The sequence below is a fragment of the Aulonocara stuartgranti genome (assembly GCF_965226115.1).
Source record: "Aulonocara stuartgranti genome assembly, chromosome: 11".
In the NCBI taxonomy this organism is placed as follows: Eukaryota; Metazoa; Chordata; class Actinopteri; order Cichliformes; family Cichlidae; genus Aulonocara; species Aulonocara stuartgranti.
The window spans coordinates 4,307,969-4,326,400 of NC_138947.1; the positions used below are offsets into that span (position 1 = coordinate 4,307,969).

The 18,432-nt window shown below is 41.2% G+C and overlaps 1 protein-coding gene across 5 annotated transcripts in view; it reads left to right on the forward strand.

The window, feature by feature from the left end:
* ntrk1 (neurotrophic tyrosine kinase, receptor, type 1) overlaps nt 1-18,432 on the forward strand; it is an 82,684-nt gene that overhangs the window by 26,063 nt on the left and 38,189 nt on the right. For 3 of the 5 annotated variants that reach the window (XM_082551907.1, XM_082551908.1, XM_082551909.1), the window contains 3 exons: nt 13,565-13,639; nt 14,688-14,759; nt 17,843-17,911. In XM_082551907.1, coding sequence (XP_082408033.1) covers nt 13,565-13,639; nt 14,688-14,759; nt 17,843-17,911 — 216 coding nt within the window. Of the gene's footprint in view, nt 1-1,384; nt 1,733-13,564; nt 13,640-14,687; nt 14,760-17,842; nt 17,912-18,432 lie in introns of those variants that run through there. The other 2 variants (XM_082551905.1, XM_082551906.1) reach the window with 1 other exon arrangement.

Below are 18,432 nucleotides of genomic sequence, written 5' to 3' on the forward strand. Positions count from 1 at the left end.
ATGGGTTGTTAAATACCTCTATCAGTAGGTTATAAATTTTCTCCTTGTTTCTCCGTGTTCTCCACGACATTTCCCCGGCTGAATTGCAGAGAATGGGTTATCCATTTCCAGCATGGAGATGGGGATACCAAGAGGCTTTGATAACTGTGATACACGAATGATCCACAAACCCACCTACACCCGTATCGATCTCTAGGCTCTACGATTTAGTGTATAGAATATTTTAAAGCTCTCATTAATTCAGGAATTATTGGCTTGTCTTTGTTTATTCTCAGTATAGCTGTTAATGAGGTGAAACTGGTTTAAACCTTCCTGGTTTAATAAGGGCTGCTTCTTATTTTGTTGTATAATAAGCTTCCTTTAATTCTAATTGGATTCTTTTATTTTACTTAATATTCTATTTCAGCTTCTTTGGCAGCACAGTCCTTTTTTTCCTGACTTGTATGCAACATAATCATGCCACTCATAGAGAGTAGCATTTTATTTAATTTTTTTATTGGGTTGTATGCAATTTGTGGGGAAAAGGACTCTCAAGTCTATAGTGAGCAATAGTTTTTGAAACATCTGATTAAACAGATGTTATGTCTTAATAAAGGCTGTACTATAACATTTGGCAGAATGTTCAGTGGCTACTAGTTTAGATGGACTCCATATAAATCAAGTTGATACTCATTTGTCAACATGAACTAGAAGTCACTTTTTTAAAATGACTGTGAGCTAATGATGTGGGGCTAACGACACTTTAAATGATCCATTGATGGAAAAACAAACTCTAAAGACCTACATTCCTCTGCTTTTGCTTCCTATTATTGAATCCTGTTGGGAGTTTTTGGAAAAACAGCTTACTGTAAATAGAACACGCACCTCCACAGCTACTTAGTCATCACTGACCTCCTAAGTGTCAACAGTCATGAACCTGCCAGCAATTGGGACACAGTCACTCCCAGAGCGCTGTCACTCCCGGGGCATAGAGATCCATCACTGCAGCCGGATGTTGCTGCAGTGGGGAGAGCGTGAGTCCGCTGCTGTATACATCCAAGCACCCAAGAGCCCTGACTTCTTGGCTTGGCTGGCGGGACAGCAGACTTCTCACCCGGGAATGGGGGAGGAGGAGGAGGAGTAGGAGATGAGTTCACCACCGACCATATCCCCATCTCCTCTGCTCATTATCATCAACACACACCCTTCACCTCCACCCCTCCCTCTCCCCCTTTTCTGAGGTGTCTGGTGACTCTGGCCCGTGGTATATTGCTCCTCCCTTCATCGTGGAGGAGAGAAAAAGAGGCTGCAGCCCACTACTACCATGTCCCAAGGGCCCCTTTGCTTGCTTTGCCTGCCTGCCCCTCCTGCTGCTCAGTACAGCTGTGGCTCAGTACCAGACCCTGACCAGCTGGGATCTCAACCCTTCCAGAGTCAAGAGGAGGATTGTGTGAAAGCTCTTCAACACTCTTATTCACTCTGCATTAGCTGAATTACACTGACTCTAACTACAACTGCCAAGGCTACTGGTGGAGCTGAGGAAATCCTTTTTTGAGATGGCTATGGCACCTCGGGCCCTGGCACTTCTGCTGCCCCTGGTGCTCATCCTGCTGAGCCCGGCACCAACTCCCACCCTGGGCGGATGCCCATCGGCTTGCCGGTGCTCTTTTGCCATGCTGCAGTGCCTGGAACCCAATGGCATAACCAGCATCCCGCCGCTTGCTTTGCAAGAGAGCGAGAACGTGACAGAGATGTGAGTACGATGTGCACCTGCTCTGCATGTTCCTCTGAATGAGCATGAGTGTGTCAGATGTGCTCACATGCCTTGATGTTGGTTGTCAGCCAAGCTTGATTTTCTCAGTTTGTGTTCACCTTATGTTGTCACTAAAACTTGTTTCAGTGCCAGAGTTTTGGTTTTAATGGGGCAATTTTCCAAAGCCTTCACATCTGATGTGAATTCTCACATTAGGGCCACATTTGTAAATAATTTGTGGGCTTTTTTCAGTTTAAGAGAGTTTATATGTCTGCTCTGGGTGTTTAGCTCTACAGTCATAGCTAAGGTTGTGCATATGCGTGAGATGGAAGCAGAAGTAGCCCATAGACAGAGTTCAGTAAGACACATTGACTTTATTCTTCTTTTAATGCTAATGCATTATAAGTTTCTGAAGTTCAAATGCACATGTACTTTAGTTTTTCATTATTTTCATATTAAAAAGTCAGATACAGCTTGTACTGTGGTAAAGTGGTCTGTCACAACGCTGGTGATGTCTGGTTGTGCCTCACAACATCTTCCATAATTTCTCATCTCCAGAGAATGATGTCATTGCTAGCCAAATTTAGGTTCCTCTTGAGGTAAAATAAAGCTTCTGCTATCTGAGATGCATTAGAATGTCAGTAATTTAGACACTTTGGCTATTGGCAATCAATATTGGATCTGGAGCTGACAGTAACTGCCACAGAGTGATGGAAACTGATGTCTTCCAGCCAGTCTGTGTCTGTGTCCCTCAAGATCTTCAGTGGATCTCCTCGCTCTACTTTTGGCAGTTTCAAAGTTTGACCTCTTTTTGCTGATGATATCTCAGGTTTGAGTGCAAAGTTTTCAGAATAATACAAATTTATCGCATCACATAAACTATGTGATGATTTCTTGTTAGTTATATTTAGGGGAAGGAAAAAGAAGTTGTAAAGGTGCATTATAAAGTTTAGGTGGAAAAAATATTTACTTGATGTGTCATAGTTAAAAACACATACTAGACTATACAAACCATGTGTAGAAAGTATTTCTTAATTTTTGTGGCTCTAATATAAATTCCATTCTTGAATGATTGTCTGACCCGCTAAGGTTGGTCTGACCGAGTACGTCTTCCTTTAGTGGGCTTCAGTATGTTGGTAAAATATGAAATGGAAGATGGCTGATCTGTTGATTTTTTATTTATTTATTTTTTGGTTAGTTAGTTCTTCACAACCAGACATCACGCTTTAAAAAAAATAATCACCCAGCTGATTGACAGGCAGGCCCTGGGGAATGTGCTTGAACAAAACTCATGAATAACTGAGATGAATTGAGATTTCTCAGTCTGCGACAGCATGTCTGCAGCAGATGACTGTTATTTAAAATTGGCTTTTTAAAACTTTGCACTGAAAAAGAAATAGAAAACTGACCACCTGTGATTCAAAGAAAGCTGCTGTATTATTATGCAACCCGCCATCAGCTCCAACATGGAAAACTAAATGTCACTCTCCGCACCGCCACGCTGTTCTCTCTTTGTTCCAGTTCCCGGATCTGAGCAATTAGCACCTGTTAAGGAACTAAACTTCTGAAATGCTATTTCGTTGGAGAAAGTCAATCCACTGCCACTTTCTACTTCTATTCACCTATACTCCACTTCTTTTTTCCACTGTACTATAGCCCCTCTATCACACCAGGTGTTTCCTCGTATCTGCAGCTGAACATGCTTGGTAGGGCTCAGGTTGAGGCTTGACATTCTCTCTGAAATCAATAAGCGAGTGGGCTTCTGTTTAGCGTGGTGCTCTACATGGCAGCAAACAACAACACTTCTCTGTATTGGCGGTGCAAGGGAATACAGCCGATATGTGGAACAAACAAGGGGCCATTAACTGTGGAACACAGGCTGAAATTCATCATAAGCTGAGTTATAAATTCAATTTTGTGAATTGCCAGTCAGTGCCCCCACCCGGGAACAATAGATGATATACAACCCACTTGGCTCAATCCAATAAGTAAGGGCGATGGGTGATCCTGGGCCCACCTGCCCTGTAATCATATTATTGCTGTGTGGGTCAATCAGACATGAATAAAAAGGTTTGTGTGTTGCAGCTGACATACAGCGAACTGGGAAGTTGAAACAACAGCACACGCTGAAAGTGACCATCATTAATTAGAAATTAGCAGTGTTGGGGAGTAACGGAATACATGTACCGCCGTTACGTACCGTATTTCCCGGACTACAAAGCGCACCTGAATATTAGCCGCACAAGCTAAAATCAGGGGAAAATCCTGTTTTGTACATACATTAGCCGCACCTGACCAAAAGCCGCAGGTGTTTCAATATTGACTTATCATATGTAAGAGAATATGCACAAAGCGAATTGTCAGGAAAGAGATGGCTGTTTGGAGACACACCCCTTTTATTAATATTTTGAAAATCAAGTTATGGGTACATATTTGCACATGTGCTGTGCTTCATAAATGAGTAACAAATGTAGTACATAACAGTAACCTACAGCACACCAGAAAAATAGATTCAGACTACCTTTTAGGCTCAGGTGCAGTGACACGGCTTTAACAAGAAGAAAAGTCAGTCATTCACCACCATCTTCCTGCGCACTAAAACCACCAAAGTCCTCTTCTCCAGTGTCGGATACGAACAGGCTCAGGATGGCTTCGTCATCCACTCTCAGCTTCTTTCCTTCGTTGTCACTTTCAAAACCAAAGATAATCCTCATTGTCATTGTCAGTGTCGGAGTCGAACACCCTCTGAAGGGCCGTGGCGGTGTCCTCCTCTTCATCATGCAGCAGTCCAGCCCTTCGAAATCCGTTGGTGATCGTGGATGTTTGCACACTTTTCCACGCTGTCAGAATCCACCGGTAGAGTTGAGCACAACTTGCTTTTCGCAAGTTTATCGCCGCTCATCATCCACGACTCCAGCTGAACGCATAGCGCTACTTTGAAGTTTGTTTTTCGCGCTACTTGTACGGCACTATGTTGCCTGGCGGATGGACATGTGACCAACATACCACTCTTGAACCCCGATCCTTCCGCCAGGCAACGTAGTGCCGTACAACAGCGGAACAAACAAAACAAATCGTCTTACGATATCACAAAAATCATGGACAATCTATAGAAAAGCCGCACCTGACTAAAAGCCGCAGGGTTCAAAGCTTGTGCAAAAAGTAGCGGCTTATAGCCCGACAATTACGGTATTTAGAATACAAAATATGAGTAACTGTATTCCGTTACAGTTACCGTTTAAAAAGGTGGTATTCAGAATACAGTTACTTTGTTGAAATAAATGGAATACACTGGGGTACTTTCCTGTTTCATTTTGTCGCGGGTCAGGACTGTTTGGGTTTTGTTTGACAGCTACGTTCTTTTGTTCCAGGCGGCAGCGTTACGGTTGCCATGGTTACAGGGCGACGCTCTCTCTCTCTCTCTGCGACTGTGTGTTTCCTGGGTGAGAGAGCGCCTTTTCGTTGTTGTTGTTGTGCTAAGCTAACAGGCAGAATGCTACAAGCATAGCTCTAAAGAATGTAGCATCATGTTCAGTGTAGTCCGTGCTGCAGGGAGAATGGACTGCCATACACGTTATGTGTCTGTGAGCGCTAGGAGGGAGAAAAAGGGGAGTGGAAAGGTACGAGCAGTCATCGAGCAAAAACGGGAGCTGGAAGCATGTAAATATAATAATAACCACTGCAGCCAAGAAGAGTGCCTGACGAGCCCAGTTGTAAGTAAGGTATTAAGACTCGACTGTACACTGTGTTCGTGTTTTCCTCCGAAAACAACAAGTTCCGTTGGAGCAGCCTTTCAACGCCTCTCTCTGTCTGTCGCAAGAAAAGTTGACCCACACAACAAAGTAGAGCTATTTTTCGGCTACCAGCCGACAGGGACCCCGCCATATTATGCTGGGCTTACACTGTGCGATTTTTTCAGTCGCGCGATTGAGCTCCTGCTCAAACTGTACGATTGACTCGCAGGGGTTAGAAGTTCATAGGTCACGATGCAGGGCCTCACACTATACGGCCCGATGCTCTGATGCGACCTGAGTGCTCACACTGTGCGTCCATAAAAATGAAGGTTATAACAGAAATTCTGTCGCTCGCTCTCCCTCTCCTTTCACTCACACAGACACACCACCACCATCAACTTTGCTAAATTGCTAATGAAAAACATTGGTCAGGCAGCTGTGATTGAGCAGCAGTGTCGATCCAACTATTTTCAAGGTTGTTGTGGTCGTGATAATTTTGTGAGGCCACATCGAAAGGGCTCGGATGGTTCTACAGGTTGTGCCTCCATCGCTTGTGTCCAGATCACACGCTGCACTGCCGTGCTACGCCGTCTTTTTCGCTGACATTTGTGTTTGCGCGTGCGCAGTGTGGCAAACTGGGGTGACACCCTCACGACCAAGCGATTGATGATCGGGGAGCTGGTCGTGAGGTGTCAATCGCTTCTCGTTACCCCACGTATACTACACGATGCACGACGCACGATGAAGGCCAAAATCGGGCCGATCGCCAAAACGATCGCACGACTCAAAAATCGGCTCAAAATGGGCCAAAAACCGCACAGTGTGAGCCCAGCATTAGTCAGAGGTCCCTTTACTACAGTTCGGAGTCGCGGACCTTCAGTAATAGTAATAAATCACACAGCAATAGTACATTCACGTTGTTGTAAAAAGCAGAGGTGTGGACTCGAGTCACATGACTTGGACTCGAGTCAGACTCGAGTCATTAATTTTATGACTTTAGACTTGACTTGAAAAAATGTTCTAAGACTTGTGACTTGACTTGGACTTTTACACCAATGACTTGGGACTTGAATTGGACTTGAACCGGTTTACTTGAAAAGACTTGATATTTTACCCCAAATATAAAATTTAACATGCATATTATATAGAGATTGAAAATGTGACGTCATTCACGGGTAGAACCGCAAAGGATTCTGGGAACTCGTGGCAAGCGGTACTAGCGCACGCAGGCTTTCAATTAAAATCAGTTATACAGCGATATAAAGAAACACAAAAATGTCAAGAAGCTGTTGTATTATTAACTGCAATAGCCGGTCGCATGACAGCCACGGGAAGCCGACGGGTAAAGAGATCGGTTGTTATCGGATTACGTCGTTGAAGAGAAATTGTTCGAGCCATGTTTCCGAAGTAACAAAGACGCGACGGATGGCCTGGATTGCAGCCATTCAATGATCAAATATAACGTCCCAGAACTCTCCAGCTCACAGGTTAGTCTGCTCCAAGCATTTACACGAAGGTCAGTGTTTTTTAGTAGTTAATGCGTCATTTTTCTTAACATAATTGGTGATATAGGTCACAAGCAAGTCTGGCGCTGAACAGAAATTGTCGCGCTATGCTCCTTTATTTATTGTGTTTATTGTGCATAAATAGTGAATTGTCCTGACACAATATTGTGTTTCGCTTCTGTTATTATGGTACATTGACAAAAACACATACTTTTATTCACAGGATAAAACAGGTTTTTTGTATCACTAATTGCCCAGTACGATTACAGCATACAGTATTATTGTCACTGCTACATTTCTGTGATGGGTACCAGAAATTATTTCCACTACTACCCATCCCACTACTACCACTACCCATCCGTCGGTAAACTGTACCTGGGCTTGTTGCAGTGACCTGAAGTTACTAAACTTCATGATCGTATGCGCTCACTCCAAGAACCGTATGATTATAAATATGCATATAAATATGCTAAGATGAGATAGCTGACTTCATCTAACTAGCAAATGTTGTCCAGGCTACGTTGGTGATACAGTTTTTTTTTTAATGTGTATGATATTTTTGTCATGCGATTTTAAAGCTGGTCCTACAACCGCATCCAAGAATAACATGCAGCTTATCTCAGAACTGTCGGTGAAAATTATTCTTGGAGCTAGGTTTAATTGAGCTGCATTTTAAAGAGGTGCAATTTCACAATTTGTGTATATTTTCTAAGTTCACTATTTTGTCATGTGTTGAGAAAAACACAGATTTTAAAATTACATGGTCTAATATTTACATTTAGCATAACAGCAACATTCTTTTTTCGTTTTTTTTTTTTTAAAGACTCGAAAGGACTTGAAATTCAAAGTTTCAGACTTGTGACTTGACTCGGACTTTTACACCAGTGACTTGAGACTCGACTCTGACTTGCCTGACATTACTTGAGACTTGACTTGAGACTTGAGGATAAAGACTTGAGACTTACTTGAGACTTGCAAAACAATGACTTGGTCCCACCTCTGGTAAAAAGCATGATAATATTGTAGCGGGTCAGGGCTGTTCGGGGTTCTGCTTGTACAGTTATGTTTTGTGTATGTTGCCATGGTGACGGGTGACGCCCTCTCGCTGCGACGGTGTGTCCTTCCGGGGTCAGAGGGCGCCCTATGTGTGTTGTGGTTGCCGCGCTGAGCAGTTAGCTAGTGGCAGTGTGTTCTTCTGCAAATGTAATAAACGGCTGTGCTCCCTGGCTAGCTCACGGGAAGCAAGACCAAACGATACCTCCGTCTCCTTGTCTGAACTCGCCACAATATATTAAGTAATCCAAAGTATTCAGAATACGTTACTGTCATTGAGTAACGTAACGGAATACGTTACAGAATACATTTTGGGGCATGTATTCTGTATTCTGTAATGGAATACATTTTAAAAGTAACCTTCCCAACACTGGAAATTAGCACAGGTATGTTTATGGCATAGGTCCAGTCTTCTCTTTCTTTCTTTCTTATTCATTTTTTGATTGCATAACCTCCACTTTTGCTACAAAATGACACATTTTTCAAATCTGTGAATCATAAGCTGTAGCATAACCATAAATTATCGAGAGCTGACCTTTCTATTTGGTGTTTGCATGCTCATCTTTTGCCTTTGTGGGTCTTTTCGGGTTCTCCTGTTTCTTCCCACAATCCATCGATGCATGTTAGGTTAGCTGGTGATTCTAGATTGACTTTTTCTGTGGATTTGACAGTTAGGGAAGGCTGGTGACCTGTCCAGGGTTATCAAAAGGTGACTGTAGTTACTGTGACGTCACCTATTGGTTTCTGGCATCCCATTATGAAGCCTGGAGATGAGCATTTCCTTTCGTTTTGAAACATAGTATCACCAAGATTTACTAAGTAGACTTCTATGTTTTATTTAGAGTGACCGGAAATGAGTGACTGGGCCAAAAAACTTATCAGGAAAGTGTTTACCGGTGTGAAGTCAGACTTTTATTGGACCAAAGTTTTATTGTCGTTTCAGATAAAATGCACATTTAAGGCACTTTAATTTTTCCAACAGAGAAGCTAATCCAACCCCAACAAATAAATTCAACATCAAACCTTTATTAAGAAAACTGGAGTGGAGCAGAAACCAAATTGTGGAGTCTAGAAACCCCCGTGCCTACATCCATCTTTTATATACCGTCTATGGCAGCAGTCCCCTTTTATTCGCCACGGACCAGTTCAATGTTAGACAATATTTTCACAGACCGGCCTTTAGGTGTCGCAGATAAATACAACAAAATAAAATGATATGACCAAGACAAAACCTGTGGTATTTTAAAAATATAATAATAAATGAGAATTCACAGTGTAATTGTGTAACTTTATTAGCAGCGTCCTCCTGAGATGCACCAACAACGTTGAGAGTAACATCCTCCTCTCTGCCCCTTAATGCTCTCTGGTTGCTATGGTAATGCCTAGATATTTTTTTCAAAATAACAAAAACAACTACAACACGGGAAAAGACCCAGGGAAACCGAGTTAACGATAAAAACCCTGAAAACCACAAATTTCACACCCAAGCCCCAACTCTCACAGCCCGGTACCGAACGACTCACGGACCAGTACCAGTCCATGGCCCGGGGGTTGGGGACTGCTGGTCTATGTCACAGCTAATGTCATTTCAGCAGAAAAGTTAATTAAGCAAAAATGTAAATGTTGTTTGATGTTTAGAGCAGTGATATCCGATATCCTTGCTCTCAGGGATTGCTTGTAGATAATCTGTCCTCTTAGCTTAAACTTTGGCTATCGTCAGCGTGAGCATCCATCACAAGGATGCATGACAGAAAGTAAAGAAAAGCATTATAGGTCCCCTTCAAGCAAACAGCATTCATCAGCTTTTGAATCATATGTAGGATCTCACCTTCAGGGTCGTTCTACACGTCCTCACATAGCCCTTTCAGCTCATGTCACAGGTTTTGTTGGAGGAAAATGGTTTGTTAGTTAGCACGAAGCTTTTCTCAAAATATCGTTTCCCATTTTAGGTAAAGGTTGTATTTGTGAATCTTTTTTTTAGCGGCTTGGATTGAAATTTCAACAGCTGAACTCTTCTGAATAATTTGCAGCTACGTAATCATTGCTGAATGTTTTTAGTAATTGCATTAATCAAAAATACTCTTTTACCTCAGTGAAAAATATTTTATTTTGAAAACATGATATTTTCAGTGTTTTTATTCTTTGTAAGTATTGCTTTTTTATTGCCTAAAATGTGTTGGAGAAAAAAAGATCACACTGATGATTTAGAATTCAAAAACTCACTAAAACTTATCAAATATGGCACACTAGGCATTAAGGGGTTAAGATATTTGATTATCATTCAGTGGCATTGTTTCATAGGTACATAACCACTCAAATGTTTGATCAGAAAGGCCATAACTGACTGTCATTAATCCAACTAGTGATCATAGATATTTATTTTCTATTTAGATATACAACAGGTTTATCTAATGCAACTTCATCGTATCAAAATACTAATTGATCACTGAAAGAAAACATTTTCTGGTTGTGTTAGCACAGCCTAAAAGTCCTGTGCTGATTAAGGAAGCAGTTTGGCTAGTCGAGCCTCTGGAGCTTTTTGTGGGTTTTATGAGAAATTACTTTCTTTTGAAATTTGTCAGAGTATTCCTGGTCTAAGAAATGAAGGCTATTCCATGTGGAAAATTGCCCCCGAAAATGGAAGATTTCATAAAACAGTGTGTACTACTCCCATCAGAGAGCAGGGCAAACCGGCTCTAAACAGAATAGAAAGAGAAGTAAGAGGCCACAGTGCACCGCTGAGCAAGAGCACATCAGAGTCTGAGAAACAGATGCCTCATAGGTCTTCAACTGGCAGCTTCATTACTCTCAAAACATCAGTCTCAACAGTGAAGGGCCAACTCCAGGATATTGGCTTCTAGGCAGAAAAAGGTACATGTGAGATTAAAGACTAAAGAGAACAGATAGAAATGGGCAAAAAACACAGGCAGTGGGCAGATGATGATGATGGGGAAGGGTGTTATGGACAGATTCTAATGTTTAAAGATGTTCCCACTAATGACACAGAACATGATATTTTGGGGTGTGTTGGTGGTGGTAAAGTGGGACATTTGTACAGGATAAATCACTTCATTGTACAAGACCGTGCAATATCTTATGGATGTTAATTGGTTTGAGCCAACAGGACAGTGGCACAAAGCACAGCTCCAAACTATGCAAGAGCTATTTAGAGAAGAAGCGGTCAGCTGGTATTGTCTTCAATGGAGTGTTCAGCACAGTAATCATATCTTGACTATGTGCTCATCAGACCAACTAAACCAATTATAGCCTCAACAGGAACCATGGGGTGAAAAATGGATCCAATGCACAAGTGGCAAAAACAGCAGTTATTCAAGTTGTCAAAAGCAAGTCAGTCCCCTTAGAGCTCAGCATTAAAAAGCATCAACGCCAGCAACAACTCGCAAGTCGTCGAAGAATGCACATTTTTCCTCGAGACCGGTGGTAGCCAGTTGGTCACTGACTGGCTTCCATGCTGGTGTGACTGGTGCCTAAAGTAAACCTCTGGCTTTGAATAACCAACATGGCGGGTGCCAAAATGCTAAAATTGAAACTTCGAAATGCAGAGGTGAGGCGAGTTTTGCAAAAGCAATGTTGTTTACTGGTGTTATTGCTCTCAGTATTCTGTTACTGTTATTTTTCATAGTGACAGTTTGTTTTTTACATTTCTGCATATTGTTTCATCTATGTACGATAGAAGTGCGTTAATACTGCAGAGAACCCATCTTTAAATCTTTCTTATTATTTGTAACAAAAAACTTGTGGTTGTTTAAACATTCCCTTTCTATGTTTCATATTCTTCTCTATTGTGCTTGCCTCAAGGCAGTCTCCAGAAAAGGGCATTATTTTTATATTTTCTATTGATTCTGGCCATTTGGTTCATTTTACACTTTCTGAAGGATACTATAATGCATTCAACAAAGGGCTAAAAACACTCACATAAATAAAATCCTTCAATTTTTGTATCTACACATCTTTTTAAAAGCCCATTAAGTAAGTGTCCTCCTGAGCAAAATGAGCAACATTTATATGGAGCCTAGCAGGGACTGGAGAGTTGGAGAAGGGCACAGAATGAGGTGGACAGATCTCCAGTGAGATCCTTGGAAGGTCTAAACGGGCCATCTATTCAGATATCTCCTGAAAAAAGCTGGCTGTCCTTCCATCGAGTGCTACATCGATCTGCGGCTCACTAGTTATTCTGAGGTAGGCTCTGTCTGGAAAAGTGGAAAGTGACTCATTGAGAAGAATTTCCCGTTCGCCTGGCACATCTTAGGGCATTATTTTTCCCCCCACATGAGTGGCACATTCGCTTTTATTAGGCTTTGCCATTTGTGCGTCCCTGGACTTCTTGCCAGGGTTTGTCATCTGCTCTTAGTCTGTTTTGTGGGTGTTCAAGTTCCAGGGTTGCATGTCCCAAACTGTTGTTACTGATGCTTTTTGATATAACCTTCATTAAAAAAAAACCTTAATTATATTACACTGGACCTTTGTGCACATCTGAAACAACCTATTGTAGCTCGCTTTCCACTCCGATTAAGACAACTTTATTTTCTGTGCTCAAAGTCAGAGTGCGCGCCTGAGGTGACCATACTAAGAATATCTGCTCTCACTGAAAGTTTGAGCTTTTGGTTGATATGAGCTGATCTCATCACTTGAAATTTAGTTTGATCTTTGTAACAGCATACATATGAGAGAACATTAAAGTATAATTGTTGCCTTTTAACTAAGAAGCTGGTATTTGTATAACGTTGACATACTGCAGGTCAGTTTGCTAAGAGTGCAGAAAAAGTGTTTTAGCTTTTGCTCATGTGTGACTTCCAATCTTTTGACCGGATAGTATATTTTCATATCTGTTTAAGATAACTCTCATGTGAGGTAGATCTGATACATGTCTGACATACTGACCCGAGTGAAGAACCACTGGGATGAAACTGGTTTCCATGATGCTGTTCACGTCACATCAAGTAGCTGCCATTGCTCTTCAAAAGGCCATAGTTACAAAGGTGGCTGGGATCCTCTTCCTCAGTGTCATGATGCTGACTTCAGTGGCTTCCAGGTTTATTTCTGGACAATGTTTCGTGTGATGTTTTTGTTACTGTTGTTTTGATTGTTCAGTTGCTGCAATCTTATATTGACTATGCATAAAATAATTGTTACCAATCAGAGGATAAAATCAAATCTGAAATATAAATCCTGCTTTAGCTTCTTTTTGTTTAATTTAGAAACTTTATGTCTTTTCATCGTGTTTCTTGGGGGTTTGAGTACAAAGCACCTGTTTTTTTAAATGTAGTTATTTCTCCTTGTTGCTGTTATTCCTGCATCTTTCCACTGTTGGAATTCCCCCAAAGAAAACGACTTCTTTTCTGGTCTGAATCAAGTTCAATCAATCCTTTTATTAGTCTTTTTTTCTTTTGCATATTTCCTATTCAGTATGAGCTTACAGTATATGAATGTCTACATAACAAAAGACTGAAGGTCACAACACAATACCTTCATCTAACTCTCTCTCCATCACTTTCTGTCGTCCTTTCTTTATTAACTAGTTACATAGAAAACCAAGCCAGCCTGGAGAACATAACAGAAGTCGACCTTATCTTCTACAGAGAGCTGAAAAACCTGTAAGTCATTCTTTTCTCTCAACTTATTTTGAGTTTGTCAACCTATACAACTGACTGATCTGTCCTCTTATCATTGTTGTGTGTGTCAAGTTTTCTATTCTCACACTATACTTCAGTCAGAAAACTGATGTTTGAAATGATTTTCCTACAGCAGGAGAATAGAGGTAGACTGGAGTCTAGGCTCTGAGCACATTACTTCCCGCAGATATGATTATCTTGCTCAAAGCCTACAGGTGGATGCTTAGGCAGAGGAGGGGTTGAACCAAAAGGGAGTGATGAAGGGCAGCAACACTCACATATCAGAGGGATAGATGGGACATTTTTAGTTTAAATAGACTCACAAAAGCAGGATTGGTTTATTACCCCTGAAGAAAGTGAGGCATGTGCCTGAACTAGTTTGCAGGATTTGCTCCATTTAGTGTTTACTCTATTACGAGACAGAAAGAAAGCTCAAAGCTAAGATAAAACAGTCAAAGCTTATTTTTGGGAACAAAATTAAGCTCCAGCCTCAAAAGTATGTTCGCATACTTCCCAGACTGTGTATCTGAAAGTGAAATGATCTTCTTACTTCTGAGTTTGTGCAGAAATAGACAAACGTTGAGGTTGTGTGGTGATGCAGTGGTTAGCAAGAAGGTCATAGGTTTGAATCTGCTGGCTGACTGAGACCTCTATGAGGATTTTTGCATGCCTGCATGGGTACTCTCCTGATACTCAAAGGACTATGATGTTGCATGCATGACATGTTTGCTAGTTTAACTGGTGATTCTAAATTGGCTGCAGGCGTGAATGTGATGGGCTGCTCCAATGTTTACCCCACCTCTCAACAAATGATAGTTGGGATCGGCTCCAGCACCACCATGCCACTCTAAATTGAATAAATGGTTAAGAATGAAAGGATGAACTAAAAGTCAGATACACTGTGTTCAAAATGATTAAACGACAAGGATTAAAGTTGTTTTCTTTCCAACAAAGAAAAACTTGATTATATTCCAAGTGTTTTTTTGCTTCTTGATTTTTCATGTTCATTGTGCTTTATCATCCTCTGCAGCACGGTCACATTTTGCAAGCTGAGGTTCATCTCTGCCTACGCCTTCCAAAACAACCTCAAGCTTCAGTATGTGTAAGTGTCCTTGTTGATACCGAAGGATTGTGTTCCCCGTGTCGTGTTTTGACCTGTGGGCCGGTCATCCTGTTTGTCGCTGTCAGTCAGCCGGCTCTTTGCACATGTCACATGAGATTCAGACAGCTGTGTCCTCCAATCTGGAAAATCATTTTGGATGCACATTAAACCATGAATGACTTTTTTTTTTGCATTTTATTAAATACATATTAGTTTATACTTTCATGGCTGATTATATTATATGGTACTTTTAATTCAGTTGTCTGCCTGTGCAAAACACAATTAATATATAGCTTCAGCTTTCCATATTATGTGGATTTATGATCATTGATTAGCAAGAAATTGAATATTACATGGATCAATAGTGAAAATGGTTCATAGCTGCAGTCCTAAAGTCAGTTATTACTGATAAAATATCTGCAATTATAAAATTTGATCCAGTTATAACCACCAAAAAGCTAATTAGCAAGAAGCCTCATTGTTAATTACAGCCTCTACATTGTGTTGCATGAAATTATTTTTTCAGTCTTTATTTTTCCAAACATTGTAGCTTCACGGTCCATTCCCAGCAATAAATAATACCAGGAAGCCTTATCGACCGAAACCATCAAATCTGTCTATTCATCAGCCAGCGACCCTTATCGCCACCATCTTGTCCTCATCATTTTACTGAGCGTGTGCAACATGTCCAGTGTTGTTTATCTGAAAGACAGCCGGGTTTCGAGGACCATAGATGGAGGGGTGGTGGTGGTGGTGGTGAGGCAGGCAGGGTGAGCTCAAGAAATTGGAGAAGACATCCACCAGTCACCTTTTACTCGCTCACTTTGGCGGATTATCGACAACTGATGCATAATAAATACACTCCACTAAGGGTCCATTATCACTTAATCAATATTTCACTGTGGAGGGAGAGGGCGGCTGGGTTTGGGTGGAGTGTAGGGCTTTCTGTGTGACAGATGTGTTTCTGAGATTAAGGCTGACTGATTGCAGCCAAACTAAGCACTGAGCAGGGAAGCTCAGTCGACTCCAACCCCTCTTTTCTCTCTTCCTGCTCTCATTGTTGTACGAACAGCAAAAATGCATTTTGTAAAAAATGCTCATATAAATTGAAGAGAAAAAGAGAAACGAGCTGCTGTTCGTGCCTCTGCTCTGCCCCTGTGGACCGGGGGAAGAATCGAGTCTGGTAATGGATAAGCCCCAATGGCTAACCCATCTGACATGAACTTTTGGGGGCAAGGAAAACAAATAATTGAACCCTTGGTCCTGTCAGAGTGATTATGTATTGGTTTCCATTTGGACGCTCCCCAGTGTGGCTTTCTGTCATCTTCAGAGGGAGGTTTATTTACAGGCTGATTCCTGGGAAGTCTGAGGATCATTTGTGGTGATATTCAAGTGGCCTGAGAGGATTGACTAAAGGATATGTAGCATTCGATTACAGTGTTATTATTGTAAGTCGGCATATACGGTATGATTTGATTCATCACCATATTTGAAATGTTTTGAAATCTTAACAAGGAAACAGAATAAGGAGTGTGTTTGGGTTGGTAGGTAAAATGAAAAAGACTCCCGTTCCTACATTTGAGGTCTGGCGTATTGAAATTTGAGCTAAATTGTAGTGGTAATAGTAGATATTGATGATGCTGTAGACAGCTAACACCAATGTGATGTCTCCGCGGCGTGAGGCACAATGATGTGTGCCCCATGCAAAGATGTTCATGATGATATTGCTGATGTACTGAAGTTAAATTGGCCTTCTTATACTTTTATTTTACATCAAACACATGTACACATAAGGCTTTAGACTGCTCTGAATGCTTGATTTGACACTGTTGTGTTTGTTCTTGGCTCCGTCTGATGTCAGTAAGAGCAGATATTCTAAATATAGAAATCTCAGCCACACAGCAGGGGTGCAGCCAGTCAGAAAGTTAGCTTAAAGGGAGGATAGCTCCAAGGGAATAGGACAGGCTTGTTAAAGACAGCTGTCGAATGGAAAGGCTGCACTGGATGAAAAAAGGAAGGATCAGAGCAAAATATGTCCCATTTAAAAAGAGAGATTATGTCATTGTAATCTTTATTTTCTTAATCATCTTAATTTAGCATGTTAACAATATTAGCATGTTCACTGTTACAGCTAAGGCTGGTAGGGATGCAAGTAATTTTGTGTTTGTTTAAAACAAATTGTAACCTATTAAAACTTTCTCAAAACACAGTTGACCTTCTAAATGATCAGAAACGCAGAATTGATGACATTTAAAGGAGCATAAATGTCTGCTCCAAATTTAGCAGCAGTTCATCCAGATGTTTAAGAGACGTGAGACATACAAGTTAAGATAAAGAAAGAGTCTGTGACTCATTCTCATTGACTCATTCGCTGCCTTTGCTACAGCCGTTTGGCCAGTAAAAACCCAGATGTCTCGGCGGTTTTCATAGACATTTTTCAGACATTTCTTCGATACATGTGAAACTTTTTTTCTCGATATGTATTTCTTTAGCGTATTTGACTCCAAAGAATTACTGCTGGGCCCTGTCCCTCGCCCCAGAAGTGTTTGCGAACTGAACTAATCACCTAATGTACTGAACTCTAAGCAAACACTGAGAGATGTGCCGGGGGTGCTTGTGAATGTGGCTTCTCGGCTGGTGTGAAATACGTGCCAAGGTAATTGATCAGGACCCATTTGGATGCATTAACGTTTTCCACTGAGTGTAATTCAAGGCAGGTACACATTGTTCTGAAAGCGAGCAATCAAATCACAGCGTGACTCAACTGCAGAACAGGACCAGATTACTACAAAGAAAAATAACATATTTACTCGAATCTTTCCTTTATTTCGACTCGTAATAGCTTTGTTTTGGTTTGTTTTTGGAACCGCGCTCCTTCACAAAGCAACATTTGAACAGACAGCACAATAAGACAACTATTGTCTGTCTGTGCTGCTGGAAAGGTAAAATCCAGACACAGCAAAGATGTCACATGTAAAAGCTTAAGGTTAAATGATATAATGGCTGCATATCAATGGAAAATGCAACAAAGGAGAATTAAGAAGTGTTCACAATGTCACCTGTCTTCTCTTTTTGTTTGACAGAAACTTGGCATCAAACTCTCTGGAGCACATCAGCTGGAAGGTGTTTCATTTTCTGCCTCTGCTTAACCTGTGAGTCCATTTAGAATTTGGAGTAAGAATACTCTCTGTCATCTAAACCATTTTAAATTTGTGTTAGCTAGCGTGGTAATAAAAATGTAATAATTTTCAAAGGTAAAACTTGGGTAAGCAACTGTTCTGCAGCAGCAGACCGCATGAAAAAATATGGCCATTAGTGCCAACACATGACAGAGCTTTGTGGTTACCCTCATAGTTGACCTCAGCTCTCCATCCACACAGTGTGCATACAGTCAGTTGGTCACATTACCTTCACAGAATTGCTCTACAAGCTTTAAGTTACCCAAGTTGAATTTTCTGGATAAAAATAGAGTGCATTTGGAAGAAAACTTGACTGCACCAGGCGCAAGAACCTGCAGCTGGATGGCTTTGAAAGTGTGACAATTGCAGAGACAGAGAAGGAGAGCACAATCTTTGGAGTTTTGATTATACTTTGCACCAGAAACTCATATTTCAGAAGTCAGAATGTGTGTTTTATCCAGCCTTCGTATATCTGTTTTCCACTGACTGAGTGC